Here is a 19,214-nt window from a genome sequence, read left to right as displayed (position 1 = left end):
TTCTACCTTGCCCAGATGAGCTTTTATCTTCATAGTCAAAACAGGGGAGATTTATCTGTGAACAAATTCTGTTAGACATTTATTGCAAAAGACAAAGCTTGGATGAAATAAAATCAAAGAATCACCATTAAAATGATACTTCAGTACCTACAAAAATGTAGAGTATAAGAGCATGACTTTTCACCTCTCCTTCAGACTTTTTGCTTCTCTCAGTTTTTCTGAACTATATTGTATATTAAAATGAAAGATTGCCTTTCACTGTTTCTTACTTCTGTGTTTGGAAGTAAGTGAATGATGGTTAGTTGTATTTTGAACTTCTTTCACCTGGAGAGTACATACAGAATTGTCAGAAGGTTTTGGTTTTTTTCATTGCTTCTTGTCTATCAGTAGTGGAAAACAAAACCAGATTTACCCTGACCTGATGCAATGTATTCGGAGTGGCCAAGAACTGGAGTTTGGAAGACCTTATACTGCATTGCTCCTGTCCTCATGAATGGTGTAAATCACTCATAACACATTTAAAGAAAATAAAAAGCAAGTAATGAGAAAGATGTTGCAAGATCAAAAGTGTGTGTAGCAATGCAAAACTCCAAGAAGGTAGAGCTTTTTTTTCTTTTGTCTGGTCTAAGTAGGCAGACTGAAAGTTTTATTGCAGAATGGCTGTTGCACTTTAAATTCATACCGCCTTATTGCTTTCAAGCCCTGGGTCTCAGCTGCAGATATTGCAGAGATTAATCTTATTAATGGAACGACTAATTGGTGTTTGACTTCTAATTATAGTAACAATAGGCCTTAACAATCAATCCTCACCTTTACTGGGACACATTAGGACTCTTTATCATAAAAAACATTTCCTTTGGGTGTTACTCATCCTATTCCTATCTTCTGCAAAGCTGGCTTCCAGTGAAGGTGCAGTATCCTGACTACCATGTTTTTGAAGCTTAGCTAATTAGCTGGTAGGGAAAATGCATGGTCCTAAAATATTCAGTATCTAAGTATTTAAGGAACACGAGGCTCTTGACAAAATTACTTCTTTGGAAGATAAAGGAGAAAAGCATCTCAAAATATAAGTAGTGATGTCTTTTATAATCTTTAAGAAATGTACAGTTTTGTTTTCCAAACCTTGGAAAACCTCTTAGCTTTTAGTTAGAAGAAATCTAAGTGATTGTTTTAAATTATTCTGTTTAGTTTTTGCTCTACAGGATGAACCCTGTGAGATTCTTCATCTCATTTACAAGATGAATCTCAGGAGATGAAAAGCACATACAACTTGATTACATATTCCTATTGATCATCTTCTACACACAACAATAAGAATCAACTCCAAATACAAATTTAACAGTATTACTAATTCATTACAAGCAATACTTTTCTTCATTAACTTTTTATTGTTTTCAGCATACATAGCATGTGCAAATACAGCAATTTTGTGTTGAATAAGAAAAGGTCCTCTCTGCACAGCATAGAATAAATCAGAATACTCTGCAGTAAAGCTAATCCAAGACTATGGAGGAATATAGACTTGAAACTTGTTCAAAATAAATCTATTTAGCACCAGATAACAGAGCAAGGTAAACTCAATATGAACACTACAAATGATTTTCATATTCACAGTAGAGAGGGGTTACCTTGGAGAAAATACAGTGCTGCCTGCTGTCTGTCTTTCCAGTCCACTCTGTTTCTGGGTCTTCCTCCTCCTACTGCTTGTGAAGTGAGTACTGGACTGCAAGAATCTGCAGTGTGCCAAACTGCACTGACGAAAAACAAACTGCAGTGAGTCAGTGGTGCCTATGGGAACAAGTTCTGCTTCATTCTAGTGGGAGATCTTAAAAAAAGCCTAGGTGACCTGTTGATAGGAAGACCTAGCACAGCCTTCCTGGGGAAATGGCATCCCCATGTACCAGTCCACTTCACAGTTCTGTTTAAGAACTTTCATGCTTTCTTAATAAATAAGTTATGTGAAGAGAAACTTCTGTCATGTGAGTGCGACTCCATGCTGTGATGACAGCACTGCAAAGCTGCCCTAAGATGGCAGCTGCTTGTCACTCACAACTACTAGTGTGATGCCAATGTGACCACTTGTATCGCAGCAAAGTTTTGAAGTAACTGTATGTTTATAATTAATTTGTCCTGCAGTCCCAGAATGTCTCTTATGCTTTCCCATATGCTAAAATAACAGCTCTCCTTTTCTCATGCCCAAGCCATTAACTTCTCCCTTTTCTAATTTTACAGTGCAATCGCAAAGTTTCAATACTAACTTCCACAGTACTCAGAAAATTGGAAAGTTAAATATCACAAAAGTTGCTGTACCAATTAATTTGTTTTCTTGGATGTCTCAATCAACACACTGATATAATGTAACTGAAGATATTGCAAAGCATTCCAACTGATGGTGTGGAATTGAGGGAAGATGCTCATATCCCACAAGTTTAATGTAAAGTATGCATGGGTCTTTGCTGTATTTGGCTATGTATGAGGAATATGCTGTTTGTCTTGTGGTAACCTGTTGTCTTGGGATGGAGTTTAAGTACGAGTGAGCCTGATTATTAACGAATGATGCTGTCTCAGAAAAGGTAGCCTTTTCTACTTCGTTTCCTTCTACTTGAAATAATGAGTTGTTTTAGAGCCTGGATTCATGTTATATATGAGGTAAATGAATCTTTCTGATCCTTTAATGTTATCTGGTTTTAAACTTGTGGTAGATTTTCATGTGGAGTTTGACAGCTCTGAGAAGCTTCTAAATCAAAGCATATTGTGGTGGATGTCAACTTTGTTTTGTAGGGGAAGATACATCTGAATGTTCTATCTTTTGACTAGAAATTAACAATTTCTCTAAAATACAAAGTTTCTTTACACTGTAAGTTTCTTTATTGAATAACTGCTAAGACCAGTATAAACAGGACATTTCTGCTAGACAAAGCGTGGTTGCTTGTATTGCATTCCAATATAAAAGCAGATCACTGAGTACATACAGAGATCAGGAACATGAAGAAAACTCAAGGAAAAAGAAGTTACCAGTTATTGTAGTACTGTAGCTCAGGTTGTTCAAGGCCTTAAAAGATTTTCTCTATCTCGCCATGTCACCAGAAAAAAACAAGAAGAGAGGCAAGTGCAGAGTGTCTAAATGTGGGTGGATTTTGTGTTTGGTTATGTTTGTTTTGTCTTTTGTTTGTTTTTTGTTTTGTTTTTTCTTTTTGAAGATGGGAAGAAAGGATTTTAAGTTAAATTCTTGAAGAGACTGTGAAATAAGGAGGTCCTTAATTCAGAGACTTACTTTTTTCTTCAGTGGGTGATGGATAGGCAGAAACAGCTTGTTTGACTGACTCCCTCTTAAGTAGACATTGGTCATATTTACTTCTGTGCATTATTTCAATGCATCTTGAGATCATCATTTGGTAGATATTCATCTTCACAAGCGAGGTGGTTTGTATTTGATGTAAGATATATTCGATAAGAGAAAATACTGAGAAATGATTGCAAAGATTAATGTGATGGAAAAGATTCATTAATAAAAAATGAACTATCTTTGCAGAAACTTAAGGTGATTCTTCAGTAGATCAAAATAGAAAATATGAGTCCTTGTTATGTTGTACCTTCATTATTAGAATAAGAGGAAAGTTAAAGTATTATGTAATACAAGATTTTAGGATTGTGTGGATTGCAAGACTAGCAAGCCAGAATTTGAAGATAGTGATTGCATTCTGAGTTTAAGTTGCTAGAAATGTGATAGCACAATGATTAGTGATTTTACAAGAGAAATAGGGAGTTAGAAAAATAAGGATAGAGATTTCATGACTGCATTTTAATAATGTTGCATGAGAAGGTGGTAAGGCAGTCAGAAAAGAAATCAGAAAGGCAAATGATGTTTTTTTCCTAAGTCTTGCAGCAGTTGAAAAGTTCTGATTGGCACTGATGGTATGATTATGGAGCATATTCAGTGCAATGAGATTCTGGGAGAGCTTGACTGCCAAAACCTGGAAGTGTATTATAGTATTGGCAGTTGGAGTTTTTAATTTTTCTAAAGACTGACCAAACTTCGGTAAATTTTTGTGGAAAGAGAAAAAGTAGCCAAGGAAATTATGCGTCTAGTATTTCCAGAAAAGGAGGAAAACTTGAGTTTCAGATATTGTACAATATTGTACATAATTACTGTGTTTCGTCAAAACAGCGTTCTGTGGAAAGCTTACTTCAGACTTGTGGCTGAAATTTCATTCTGGCTTCTGAAACTATGCACCAAAACCAACATAAAAAGTTGGTGTAATTTCATGTGCTGTTTCAGTCAACTACCTGAATGTTATCAGGATTGTAGTAGTAGCTGCAAGCAATAGTAGGCCCTGTTTTGTGGACTCAGAGAGGAATTTTGCAGAAGATTTGCTCTTGGAGATGTTTCATTAACATATAGGTCTCTCTCCAGCAGTACTTCCTTGGGGTTAATGTTCTTGGAATTAATTGATAATTTTTGAATACCACTTATTAAAATGTATACATTGAATTGTTTGGGGATGGAAAGACCAAAGAATGGAAGAATGAGATTTTCAGATTTGTTATGAACTGATGTAAATGAGGTAAAAATAGATGGAAATTGTGCCAGTGGGATAATGGGAAGTAATTTTGCTCATCAAAAGACACATTTTCATAGTCTTGTCTTACACTTCGTTTGCATAAAATATATACTCCTCCTACTACTACTACTAAAAGTTTGCAGATATCAGTAGTGCCAAATGCTTGTGCTGTACTGATGTGGTCCCAGAAGCAGCAGTCATTGCCTTACTCTCAAAGGTTTATTATCATTTCCCTGCTGTGCTTCTATCAACACACCTGCTCCAAGAGGCAAGGTCTCTGAGAAAGTCTCCTGTCTTCCTTTGGCTATCTGTCTCACTCTTTGTTCATTGCAGGCAATACCCATCTGCTGAATACTTCTGCTCTGTGGAAAGTGAAAGCGTTCCTGTAGTAAACAATTTAAATGTATGGTGTTACGTGTCCCTCTCCAATAAAGATGGAAAGTTCAGGAACCGCAGGTTTAACTCCCGAGTAATAAAAATGCAGTTACAGATGCTCAGAATAGGACAGCTTTCCTTGTTCACATGAGGTATCTGTGATCGTGCTGTGTAAATTTTTGTGTTCTTTTTTCCTCTGTGAGTTGGATATTTGTCAACATTTCAGAATATATGTTATGATTTTATATAAGCACGATAAAAAAATTGTAACTACCTTGTAAACTACATTCTGGTAATTCAGAGGATTTTGTTTCTTTTCCCCAGTGCCTTTTTCTTATGCATTTAGACATGTGAACCATCCATTCTCTTAGCAGGACTGCTCATTTATCAGGTTTTCTTCACTGCATAAAAAAAGGTTACCTTCTTTTCTCGTGCATAAAAAGGGTTCGATGTATTTCAAGTGTCATTAGTAGCAGAGCTTTAATGTCAAGGTTACTGCACCTTAACTTCTAGCTACATTGAATGCAATTATAGACAAACTCTTCAGCGATATTTCAGAGAGACACTTAGAGTGATAAGTCATGATGGCATTTGCTGGTGGTATCTGCATAGTTGTCAGTACATGGTAGTGGGAATTTCTGTTATGTTGTTTCAAACTGTTCCTTTACTCATTGCAAATAAAATTTTATTCATGCTTCAAAGTCTTGGGGGATTGAGAATCGCTAATATATAGTAAGAGAAAATACGGTCATAAAATCAGAATTGGAATAGTTCTGGTGGAAGGGACCTTCCTGAGTGCTTCAGGGCTGACCAAAAGTTACAGTATGTTATTGAGGGCATTGTCCAAATGTCTCCTGAGCACTGACAGGCACGGGGTGTCAAACACCTCTCTAGGAAGCCTATTTCAGTGTCTGATCATCCTCATAGTAAGTAAATTTTCCTAATGCCCAATCTGAGCCTCGTCTCATACAGCTTTCTGCTGTTCCCACTTTTTCCAAGCATCTGCAGCCTCTCCTCACAGCATATGCCTTCCAGTCCCTTTATCAGCTTTGTTGCCCTCCACTAGACACATTTAAGGACCTTAACGTCCTTTTAATGTTTTGGAATCCAGAACAGCATACAACATTCAGTATGAGCCTGCACCACCACTAAAGACAGTGGGAGAATCACTTTCTCTGACTGGCTGGCTATGTACCTCAAAATGTGGTTTGATGCCTTAGCTGCCAAGGCACACTGCTGGCTTGTATTGTTAGTAACCTATTTCTTCCATTTATCTGTAAATGTCAAGCTTATTTCCCTTTAATTATTGTGTATTTAAATGTTTTGGCTAAAAAGAATAGTATTTTTTTAATCTGTGATGTGAAATTTGTTATGGAATAGATGTTGTATGGGATGCAACTGAAGACTGCTTGTTGTGGAGGGTCTGTAGAGTACATCTGAGTTAATCTTGGATGGATGGACGGACTGGATGATGCTTAGTCATTTCATAGGCAGTCTGACTGACCATGCTGTTGTTGTAAGAGAATTTCCATAACAAAATTCCTGATTTTCTTCATTGCCATGTTTCATTCGACTTCTGTTTTAGAGGTAACACAGTCATACAATTCACAAATTATTTAATTTATGCCTCATCCTTTGAGTGTTTTCTTCACAATACTTTTCTCAGTTGTGTCTTACTTTCTCTCCTTGCATCATGTATCTAATTTTCTCCAAGGTCATGCTATCACAACTGTTGCTGAAGGTTTTGTTCTCCTCATATCTTCCCCTTTTTTTGGACTCCTGCTTATAAAACTTGCAACTCACTCCATTCGGTAAACCAGAAGATCCTTACACTAGCTCACCTTTAAAATACTCCTTTTTGCTTGATCTTCTTGCATTTGATCAAGTTTAAACATTTTTATCTTCACATTTTTTCCAAGTTTTGTACAGCTGTTTTAAGGGAACAGCAGTACTTCTTTTTCTTCAAGATTAGCAACAGCATTGATTGTTGAGCAGAGGTCTTCAGCTTCAGAAACATCACCCTCTATCCCTTGTTTGGTGGTTTTCATAAAATGCCATTTCATATTAGAGGTGTGTTTCTGTCATAGGAATAAAAACCGCAAATAAATAAAATTCACCGAGGCCAGTGGTGAACCTGCAGGTATATCCAATGCATGTGCATAGCATACATAAGCTATGACTTCTGACTGACTAATTTCCTCTGCAGAGTCAATGGAAACGTTTTTTGTCCAGTGCTGAAATTTGGTTGTTGGCTTTACTAGGTGGTCTAGAATGATCTCTGCAGAAGTTAACGTCCCTTTGGCAATGAAGAAGTGGATTAATTGGCAGGAGAGGAAAAGTCCTCTCTGGAAAGGCTGAGGGTTGGCATAGAAAATAGAACATCAATCCCCTTCGTCCAAAGGATATCAGAAGACAAGTCTGGCTTTCGTGCCTGGGTGCTCTGGCTGTCTGAAGAGGTAATCTGTGTGCTGGCATAGGAGCTGGCTGGCAGCAGGCACAGGTTGTAAGGCAGATGTAGATAAGAACAGGAAGACAGTTTAAAACCAGTTTTAGATGGATTTTTTTATTTTATTTATTTATTTGTAAGGCCTTGTTAAATAAGATATTCTTCAGGAGCATGGACCAAAATGTCCATTCTCTTCATTCCTGTTGTCAGCTGATGCTTGCAGTGCTCAATTCCTCCATCTTCCACAGTTTTGGGTTGTTTTTTTTTTGACTTCTGAATACTCATTTTCACTTGGAGGCTTGGAAACATCTGCATGTTTTTAATTGATAAGACTCATCCTTTTTAGTGCAGGGAAATATTCACATTGACCTCAATATATCTTTTCACTCATGTACTTCTATAAACTGGACAGGCAGGAAAATGTCTCCAGCAGACAATTTTAGCTGTGAATCAGCACATGCAGCTGGGTGGAAAGGTGCTTTAAATCATACCTAATTTTTTTCTCAAAGGTGACACTCTTGCTATTTCAGACAACTGTGCTTCTAACCTACTCTGAAAGTGGCCTTCTGGACACTTGAATTGTCAGTGCTGTCAAAGCAACAAATTGAAATGCAGATAGGAATGTTCAAAACTTCCAGTTCAGTTTCACCTTTTAGTTTTATGTCTTTTGTCGCATGGTGTCACAACTTAACTGGTGTTTTCACTAAGTGTTATTAAGTGATGTGGAGCTTGCTCAGTTAAAATAGTCTGTCTTCATGTCAAGTCTCTGCTTACAGTGGCTTTTACTCTTTTTAGAATGCTGTGTTAGATAATAGTTCGGAGAAGAATAGATTCCAGGGACTTTTGATCCACCATTACTATAAAATGCAAAATGCGGTTCAGTTTTTTTCCCTCTGACCATAATGATTTTAACCTTGTGTACTAATTTGAATGGGCTTGCGGGGGCAGAGTCTTAAATGAGACACAAATGAAGGAAAAATTGCTAATGCTGCCACTGTATATCTAATGAGCACTGTGTAATAAACCATAACCTCTTCAACATTTCTGTGGAAAATGGTGTGATTATTTTGGATGGCTGGCCCTTTGTGTATGGCTCATTACCATCTGGCATAATGTGTATTGATATAGCCTGTAATTGTCAACTCTTATTTGACGTGCTGCCTTTAATAAATGTGACTTGCATGGCTAGAACCCCCAAATGGTTATATAAAAAATTGTGTTTAAAAAAAGTATGTATACTTAGATAAAATATATACCCTTATGTACATAAAATAATTTTGTAGAAGGTCTCAGTTTTGCTTTATCTCATTTGGTTGTCGTTGTTGTTGGGTGGTTTTTTTTTTGTGGGAGTACAATGCCAAATACATCGTGTTACCAATGTGAGTGCCTCAATGTGTGAAGATGAACATGAATTCTGGACAAAGGTTGTTTCCTCTTGTAGAACATGTTTGGTTTTTTTTTTTTTCCTTTTTTTTTTTTAAACATTTATTGTCTGCAACAGTAAGATAGAAATAAGTTGTGTTAGCAGGACAGGTTCCCAGCCTCCTGGTGGCTTTGGATGATCTTGTACTGTGATTGCAAGGTAACTTTAATGAGCAAAGTGGTCCTGCTTCTGCAGTCTGCTGAACAAGGTGGCTGAAATGCGTTCAGAAATCCCAATCCTGAAAATATCTGTGCATCCTTAAAAGAAAATAGGCTACTCACCAATAGTAAATTTTTAAATTCAGGGTTCACTGCTAAGTGGTGCCAAATCTCATTTGTTGTTTGTTTTCTGAAGTTTTCCTCTCTTGGCTTTACGGTTCAGACGTACATGAATAACAGACATCATTTTGATAGATCAGCTTGCAGTACAAAACAGGTCTTAGGATTTTCCCAACTTTAATCAGCTCCAATCCTTATACTTCAGTGGAATTTCATGAAGCATCATCTTCAGTTTTGCCAGTGTTGGAGAGTCTGTCTTTACCTCTTGTACTCCTTTTGGAAAGTACCTTCACCTTATTCTTTTCTTAATTGGCTGAGTTTCAAGCCACTGGATTGTGTTTTATCTTTGCCTGATAATCTCAGTGGAAACTGAGGGAGCAAACTCCCCCCCTCCCCAAACACAGGGGCAGAGCAAGTGCCTCACAAAACTGAGTATGTACAAGTCTATGGGGCTGGATGACATGCATCCCTGGGTCCTAAAGGAGCCACTCTGCATCATATTTGAAAAGTAGTGACTGCCAGGTGAAGTCCCTTGTGACTGGAAAAAGGAAAACATCACTTTGAAAAACTCCAAAAGTGGCCCCATATGAACTTAATGAGGTTCATCAAAGCAAAGTGCTAAGTTTTGCACTTGGGTCAGAGTAATCCTGGATATGTATGCAGACTGGAAGAAGAATTCCTTAAGAGTAGTCCTGTTGAGAAGGCCTTGGGAGTCCTGATAGATGAAAAACATAACAAGAGCCAGCAGCATGTGCTTGCAGCCTAGAAGGCCAATGGTATGCTGGGCTGCATCAGAAGAGGGGTGGCCAACAGGGCAAGGATCAGATCAGATCAGAGGGCTGGAGCACCTCTCCTGTGAAGACAAGTTGAAGGAGCTGGGCTTGTTCAGTCTGTAGAAGAGAAGGCTTCAGGACCTCATTACCGCCTTCCAGTATTTAAAGGGAGATTATAAATATGAGGGAAATCAGCCTTTTATCTGGGTAGATAGTGGGAGGACAATGGTTTTAAACAAAAGGAGGAAAGATTTAGATTAGATTTCAGGGGGAAGTTTTTTACTGAGGATGATGAGGTATTGGAAGAGGTTACCTGGAGAGATTATGAATGCCCCACAACACGGGGATCAAGGCCAGGCTGAATGGGGCCTTGGCAACCTGATCTAGTACTTCATCTAGTGGTTGGCAACCCTGCCCACAGCAGGGTACTTCATGATCCTTGTGGTCCCTTCCAACCCAAGCCATTCTATGATTCTAACAATCCTATGATAGTCCAGGTATTTCCTTCTCTTAAATTTGTTTCTAAAGTCTAGGTATGTACATTTTCTTTAAATAGCTGTGAACAGATTGGTCTACAGATTCAATACCAGCTTTCTCTTTATGTTAAATGGTGGAGTTTCTCATTGGAATACGTGTTCTGTATTACTCAGATTATTAATGTAACTTCCCCAAAATCTTTTCTTGGCTTTCCTTAATTCCTCCTCAATGAAGTGCAGTTTCCCAGTAATTATTTGACTAGTATCAGAAACCAAGAGTTGGGGGAAACACTGCTTCTGCTGGCATTTTTACCTTAATTCATTGTGTATTCTATTAGCCTGTTTTGACTACAGTAGTGTCTTGTGTGATCCTGTTAGATCTGGCTGATTATTTAAGATGATCTCTTCTGCTGCCTCCTTCCCACACTTCCAACTCTTACGTGTACACAGACTGGGAGTATTTTCTTCTGAAAACAGTCCCTTGTCCTGCAAGTGTGTAGTCTGCCTTCTGTAATTCTACCTAAGATCTTTTGACTGTGGGCATTTGCTTGTTTGTTTGTTTCATTTGCTTTTTCCTAATATGTTTATGACTTGAGAAAAACATATTGAACCAGCTTGGCTTACTTTGTATCGAGGTCAATTCGTTCTCCTTGCTATTTATCCACTATGTCATTGCTTTCCCTAGTCTCCTCTCCAGAGAGCAATTTCTCTGGATCTACTGACTATAAAATCGTAACCACTGCTGTTTATGAGCATTATTATTCACTACTGATCTAGAAGATATTTGTACCTGGCTGTGTAAATGTAACACTTAGAAATACAACAGACTTCCTAAAATCCTCTGCCTTTCTGTTATGTTTCTGCCAAACCCAACCTAATGGACCAATGCAATGCTCAAAATTCTTTTGACTTTGAGGGGGTTTTAGTATATCATTTTTAAATTGCCTTTGCTGAGTTTTGTGCCCGTCTTTACATTTTCTTGTTCCTTTTGTTAGTTTCCTTCCTTGCCTAGTTTCTCTGATTTGCATTTGTTCCATCCATTTTTCAGTTTGTTTCAGACAGAGAGGAAGGGAATTATAGCTGGTTTGGCTTTGTGTAGGCAACAGTTTTTTGGCTTTCTGTTTTGCTTTTAATCAGCTTAGTCTTCCTGACTAGGGAATTGTGGGTTTTTGGTTATATAGCAAAATATTCTTGAACAGTATCCAAAAGCTGTTTGTGTTTTACTGTTTAATTTATCTATTGGTTTCAGCTTGTTTTATCTTTGAAAATAACACTTACTTACGATGTTATATACATCTGAACATTGCATATCATATTTACAAGAAGTGTTTGTATACTGCTTTGGCTATGATTATATTGTTTTTGCATAAGAAATGTGTTTAGATCATATTCACTTGTACCCAAATTATTTGTTCTGATAGGAGCTCTTTTTAGCAAATTAAAAGTTTTAACAGAGAATTCAAGTTGAATCTAACATTTCTTGAGATAGGAAATTTTCTTTTAGAAATACACGATATTGAGAATTCATTATATTGCCAATATAAATTACTGAGTGTCAGTAAATTCTCATGTAATATATTTACCAAAGGAGGGAAGTAGCTCTTTAAGGAAGTAAACATTTTAGCTCTTGGTATGACTTGATCGTTGCACTAGATATGGTCTGCATGGCTCTTGATATGATCTGCAGCAGGCAGCAACTAGAATTTCAACTTGTCTTTTATTTACTAGAAGTTTAAGGCTTGATAATTGCCTTGTAGAAAAAACAATGCTGCATCTGACAGCTATAATTCATTTTGGAAGCATCAGTCTTGCCACATTGATTTTAAAATGGGGATCGTAGGACGTGATTCCTGTATGAAGAACGGGAACAGGATGCTGTCCATGCACAATGCTCAGGGAAACAGTTGTACTGAATTCAAGTCAACATCAAATCAACTTAAACATCAGAAAACATTTTCAAATTCTACAAAAGAATGAGGGAAGAGCTTCCTAAGTTAATTGGAGGGGGAGGAGAATGAAACAGCATTTCAGTGGTGGGCAAAATACAGAATAAAAGCTCTTTACAAGAATAAAAGAAAATATATGGACAATTATGGGTAGAAGTTGTACATCAAAATGTTTTGTGATGCTAGGATGGGAAAAAGAAGAGTAAGGCAAGGTAGGTAGCAACTCTGAAAATAAATTGATAAACAGGAGTGTAATTATCAGCATCCTTAATAAACTTCATAGAACCAATGTATTTAAAGTTAATTTATCCCTCTGGTGGAAGATGACAATAGCCTAGAGACCAATATAGAAGGAATCACAGAGGTCTTAGTCTTTGACCTTGTTAAAGGATAACAGTGGATAGATAATTTCAGCATGTAAAAAGGCATGAATTGTGGCCATGCCAGAATATTTGGCTTAAGTCTACTGTTTCATCCTAAAGTCTTTTCCTGCTAATGAAACCACGGCACCTGCCATACATGTTGGCTAATTTAACCAATGTTAAATGATGTTAATAATGTTAAATAATTCAATAATGATTTTATTAAGTATGGTGTTGGCTTTGACAGGTTAATGGGGAAAAAAGAACTGTAAAATTCCCTCCTCCCCATTTTTAATGTGTGAATAAGTGTGTTATGTTGATACAGCATTATGACCACAGCAAACAGAATCAATTTAAATTTAACTTGTGCAATGTTTTGTCCATATAAATGTTTTATTCTTTCTGTTCATTGGTCACAAATATTGCATCAGATATCAAGTTCTACTAAAATACATTGTCAGTGTTAGAATTATAATTTTAATTCTTTCTTAAATGCTTTTATGGTTTTTCAGTTCCTTAGTTATAATTATTATATTACTTCATATATTATTTTTATATATGGATTATTATAGTTGTCACTCAACTAGAATAGGTGCTGATATTTTTTAGTGTATTTATTTAAAAAATTGTGAATGCAGCATTGTACATTCAAGTTAATCCTTTGTGTATGGAAGGGAAGCTATTGCATTGACAATCATAGACAAAATCTTCAAATCTGGGGTGTACAGTGTTAGTTACCTTTTAATAAAAGGTTCTATGATGATAATTCTTGAAGAATTTTTAATCTCTATTCGTCTTCATTCAAAGCAGTTGTGTTCATTGCTGAGAAATTCAGAATGTGGGTTTTAGTAGCTAGTATTATTCTTTGTTTATTTGGTACATTTATGTGAAATATTATCCTTAATATTAACATAATTTTAAGCTATTAAGTGGCTCTTTGTGTAACCTATCTTCCTCTGAGAGGGGCAGTATATTTGTGATAGTTAGCTCATGAGGAAAGGTAAGCTAACTCATACTTTACAACTGCTACTGAGAGCTTGAGTTTCCATCGCAAATACTGCAGAGTATTCAACTTGAAGTGCTTCTTTGTTCGCAGCAATTCGCATCAATTGAGCTGTTTAATGTTTTTATTTTATATATTGTGCACAATGCTATTTTCTCTTTAGAGGAGGACTTGAAATTAAGGACTGAAGTTGCTTGTAAGAACTTCTGAAGAGATCGTGCCCAGTAAAGTTTCGTAGCTGCAAGCATTTTATGATAACACAGACGACAAACAGGGTATTCAGCACTGAAAAAAATTGTTTTTAAAAGTTGCAAGGGAAATTTGTTTTAAAAACCTATTTTTATTTTCACGGAAATTTGGTGCAATATTTTACCAGTCAACCTTGCCATTTTGTACAGTTTTGTGTAGGATTCAACATTTGTGGTGAAACTTTCATGAGATACTTCTCTTTGTAATAATATCATCATAGCTTTTTTTTTTTCTTTTTTTCTTTTTTTCTTTTTTTCTTTTTTTCTTTTTTTCTTTTTTTCTTTTTTTCTTTTTTTCTTTTTTTCTTTCTTTTTTTCTTTTTTTCTTTTTTTCTTTTTTACTTTTAGGAGCATATTTACAAAGTGTTTGCCTTATTTTTCTCCATGGGTCTGGTGCCTACCTGTGCGTGGGTTTTGTACAGAAGCTGTCTTCCTTCCCTGGGCTGATGGTGTCACAGCAGCACACTTTTGCACCTCCTGGGTCAGTTTATAAGGGCAGATCTAAAGGATTTGTTGAAGTATGTTCAGCAGTTTATCAAATTTCACCAAAACATACTTGAATGCCAAAGGTCTGTGTTGAATTTACTGGGGCAAGGGAGCAAAGAAGAACAGAAATAGCTCTCCTTATTCTGATGTGAGATACAATGCTCTATGTAACTCAATTTTGTATCTTCCTAGTATTTTCCTGCAAGCTACTGTTTCACAGTCTCAGAGTCAGCGTAGTTCCAGCCCTTGCTGAGAAGGCGGTGTTATTGACTCTTAGAAATATCCGTGTTTCCTTTCTACTTTTCAGGATATTTCCAGCCATGATGTGCTGCTTTACACACGTTTAGATTAGTTAGACAGGTGCTCTAAACTTGCATAAACAAGGAGTGAGCAAAAAAACAAGAGACAATGTTGATGCTGCCCCATTTTATATACCTCAGGCAGTACAAGGCTCTGAATTGAGATTTTCATGAAGAGTAGAGCAAGAAAAGAACTATAAACAAACTCAAGGATCTTACTAAAGACTGGAAGAGAGAAAATAGATATTCACTAAAACTGTAGACAGTAATTGGCTTGAAAGGCTAATGAACCAGTCTGTCTTATCCTGCTCACAAGCTGCCCGGAGGCTCTCTCCTCCATGGAAATCTTCAGAAGCTGCCAGGATGTGGGTCTGGGCACCCTGCTGTGAGTGTCCCTGCTGGAGCAGGGGTTGGGCTGGTTGGGTACAGAAGTTCCATCCTGTGATTCTCTTAGCTGAGGTGAAGGGAGAGGGCTGTTTTTCACAGCTAACCCCATGTAGGTAATGCAACTAACAGTGGAACTTGTACCTGTTTGACTGTGACTCATCAAAACTTCTTGCTAAGGTCCTCCTTGTTCTGTCAAGCCTCTGTACCATCCTTTCTGGAATGATATCATTACACGTGGGTCATTTTCTGCAAAGGGAGAAAGAGGAGATTGAGTGACTTGAGATTGAAATAATACAATCTCTTGCAATGTGATGGCTAGAATTTGGGTCTCTGGGGCAGTTGGTGGTGGTTTGCAGTGTGTCCTTGCTTTAGTGGCAAAGGCCATGAAAGATAAATGGAAGTTTGTTGACATTTGATGGAAAAACACTTCTTCTTCTATTTTAACAACACACAAACTTTGCATATTGGAAAAAAAAATATAAAAAGCCGATTGTTTTCTGGGTGCTACCTTGTGATGTCAGTGATTCTGGTGGCTACTGCGCTCCCTTTTTGTTATATGAGAATGGAAGCAGCAGGAGTTCGTAATCTGGTTGCCCTATTGTTCTGCCTTGGTACTCTATCAGATGTTTCTGTCATAAGTCCAGCATTTCTTCCAACATCAGCTTTTTGTATGTGGGGATTATGTGCTTTCAAACACGGAACTATTGAATCGCTGAATTGTACCTCAGATTGAGAAAGCCGCGTGTGGTATTGCTTCGGGCATTCAGTAGCAAGTTCATAACAGTGTTGGGTGTTGATTTGTTTTAGTTTGGGTTTTTTTGCGTTGTGTGTGCCTGTTTGTTGGGTGCTGTACTTTTCAAAGTCACGTCAAGACCTCCTTTGTATCCATAGCAGCACCGTGGAGTCCATTTAGTGCCTCAGTATTGTGGGTGTTATCACAGAAAGTCGTTAGGAAAGGCATTGTCTTGGATTTTTACAGTGGCTTTGTTTCTTCTATCTTTAGCTGACTCAAGAGAGAGGGTAGCAGAGCAGTGTGTAAGATCAGGATTAGATGCAGATTATCTCCATAATATGGTTCTCTTGTTAGCACAAATAATACGAGTATCGTTATGAGAACAAATGGATTATAAAAAAATGAAATGAAAACATCTAGATCCTGTGCATTTGGAAAGCGTGACACTGATGTATTTGTGTAACCTTAGAATGAAGAGCAATGCTGAAGTCAAAGAGGAGATTTTGATTTCCTTCATTAAAAGCTTATTAAAGGAAGAAATGGGACAGTTGCTGCTTTGCTTCAATGGCTGGAGGTTGCAGAGGCGGGCCCAGTCTCCTCAGGATATTAATGTCTGCTTTCAGCTGGGGGAAATGAACCATCACTGGAGCTGGCGACAGCGCTTTGCTCGTCACCAGGGATCCCCATATGTCCTGGGATCTGTGCAGCCTGAGGTGGCAGGGTTGGCTGCGGGCAGCGGGCCCTCATTGCTATTCATGCCAGGTAGCTCAGCTCAGTCTGCCCAGAGCAAGGCTGTTTCATGTTGATCAGCTGTCCATCTGATAAACCGAATTGATAGGGACATTTCCTCCAAGGGCTGCTGTGACAGTGACAGCAGGAGCATTGGGATGTCTTGTTAGTCCTTTCCTCCAAGCTGGCAATTCTGTTAACCCTTTGTTAGAGACAAGCCAGCAGCACTACAGTACTGCTCCATGGATGAAGGCTGTAGAGGCTGCTTTTCCTCTTTGAAAAACACTGTCAACCTCCAATTTTCCTGTCTAAAGGGAGAATGGCCAGCTGTTTTGTTTTCACAGTGTCTTCACATGAAGCAGAAATGGTGACTTTTAAAAAAACTTTGCTTTCTGTGTGACAAAACACGTTGGGGACTACAGCTTCCACTTTTCCCACTCGCCCACCCTGCCGTGCCACAGAGCCCACATGGCTTTGCTGACTTCTTGTTCTGCTGGCTGCCACAGCCTGTGGGCCCAAAGCAGGTGCTGCTGGGCATCATTGTGTCTGCAGTCATTTGGGCAGGAGGTTAGTTGCATTCAGGTCAATTTTGGTGGGTGCAACACATCTGCACCAGCCAGAGGAAAAATATTGATTTACTCAGTGCTTTGCAAGTGCTGAACCGGAACCTAACCTGTATATGCATATGTGCAGTATATGGATATGTGAACATGTGAGGCAGTTTATTTACTCAGTAAATCGGGGCTTAGTCAGTATTGGAATAAGCACAGGGAGCACAGAATCATTGAAGTTGAAAAGACCACTAAGATCACCTAGTCCAACCTCCAGCCCATCACCACTGTGCCCACTAACAACCACGTCCCTCAGCTCCACATCTACAAGTATTTTGAACACCTCCAGAGGTGGTGACTCCACCATCTCCCTGGGCAGCCTGTGCCACTGCCTCACCAGTACTATTGTACTAGGTTGCAGTTCAACTTAAAGACCTTATAATCAAGGATGTACATTATGTTTTTGCTGATAACATTAAGTCTCTGTGACACAGAGGGAACTGCTTGAATGTGAAAAAACATGAACATGCTGATGATTCCATCAGAGCAGCCCTGTGTATATCTAGCTGAGCAGAACCAGCAGGGCAAAGTGCTGCTGCCTGCTGCTCTGTTCCCTCCCCTCATCTCTGCCTGCTGACAGCTCATCACTTGCTGTGGGTGGAAGCAAGGGAGGAACTCATCCTGGGGCCCCTGGGGCAGTCACTAGGGTACAGCACCAAATTAGGAGGAGGAGAAGAAAGAGAACTGGTTACCTGGCTCTTCTTATGCCTTTTCCAAAAAAAAAAAAGTGAAAATAGAGGGCAAGTCTCATCTCAGGAAAGTGAAAATATTGTGCCTGATGCGGGGTTCTCACAGGGATGAAGCTCCAGAGTTCAGAGGGTAGCATATTGTGAGCTGGAATGAGAAACAATTTGTGAAGCTACCCAAATAAAATCTGACCTGTTCCTGTGCTGGACAAGAATCACTGTGTCTTCTGACCAGTGAAATGTCACTAGTGCACCATATGTCTGGCTGTCTCCCACCCCCCTCGATGTTATGGAACTGCAAAGTATCCTGTTATTAATTTAACTCTAAATTGAGCAGTCATTTACTGTAGCATTCTTAGAGTGTTCACATTAGCTTGCTCGTCCTTCGTTCATTCCTATTGACACTTTCTGTTTGGCAATTTAAGCACTGGAATATGCTCCCTAGGGAGGTGGTTGAGTCACCATGCCTGATGTGTTTAAAAACTGTTTGGATGTGGTGCTCAGGGACATGATTTAGCAGAGGGTTCTTAGAGTTAGGGTGGTGTGGTTAGGCTGTGGTTGGACTTGATGTTCTTTACGGTCTTTTCCAACCTGAGTGATTCTACGATTCTATTATTCTAATTTCTTCACGCTGTTGTCCCTCAAGCTTCTGCAGACAAAACTAAAAAGAAAATGCGGTGAGAACCATATTGATTACTTAGCTTTGCTCTTTTGGAGAATTCAAACAAAGGGCAGTGTTCCCCCAAGCAGAACCAATGGTACCAGCAGCCTATCTGGAAATTCTTGGTGGTGTGATGTGATTCTGTCTGTGCTTAATGTTGCATCTGAAAATAAATAAATATTACCTTAGCGTATAGCTTAGCATGGCCTTTTTTTTCCCCCCTGAAATCTTTATTTTATTCATAGCTTCAAAGTAATTGTACTTTTTCTTTACTTTCAGTCAAAGAAGTCTTGCAGAGATTACGGAACTGATCCACACTGCCTTTCTGGTGCATCGAGGCATAGTGAACATTGGTGAGCTCAAGTCCTGTGATGGCCCGCTGAAGGATATGCAATTTGGGAATAAAATGGCTGTTCTGAGTGGAGATTTTCTGCTCGCAAATGCTTGCACAAGTCTTGCTCAGTTACAGAATACCAAGGTAAAAATAAAAAATAAAAATTCTTTTACTGCCAAAGCAACTATTAGTAAATCTTCTAAAACAGAAGTCCATTAGAAAATCAGCTTAGTTATGGTGTGTTGTTTATCTGTGGAACACCCTTTAAAAATCAGCATGCTTATACTGTAGCTGTGGATGGATTAACAGGATGCTACTGCTGGGAACGTCTACCACTATCATGTAGAATTGCTGTGCTGACAGCTTCAGTGGATGTTCTGAAGCAGTGTAGCTATA

General features: G+C 38.3%; 1 protein-coding gene across 2 annotated transcripts in view; it reads left to right on the top strand.

Moving 5' to 3' along the window:
• PDSS2 (decaprenyl diphosphate synthase subunit 2) overlaps positions 1 to 19,214 on the top strand; it is a 114,851-nt gene that overhangs the window by 54,439 nt on the left and 41,198 nt on the right. For both annotated transcript variants that reach the window (XR_007375447.1, XM_048937647.1), the window contains exon 3: positions 18,764 to 18,962. Coding sequence is in view for 1 of the 2 variants with exons in the window: in XM_048937647.1 (XP_048793604.1) it covers positions 18,764 to 18,962 (199 nt within the window). In the remaining variant the exon portion in view is untranslated. The remainder of the gene's footprint in view (positions 1 to 18,763; positions 18,963 to 19,214) is intronic.

Source organism: Lagopus muta, chromosome 2 (assembly GCF_023343835.1).
Source record: "Lagopus muta isolate bLagMut1 chromosome 2, bLagMut1 primary, whole genome shotgun sequence".
Lineage (NCBI taxonomy): Eukaryota > Metazoa > Chordata > Aves > Galliformes > Phasianidae > Lagopus > Lagopus muta.
Note: the sequence above shows the minus strand (reverse complement) of the source record. Positions and strands in the feature narration are given on the sequence as shown.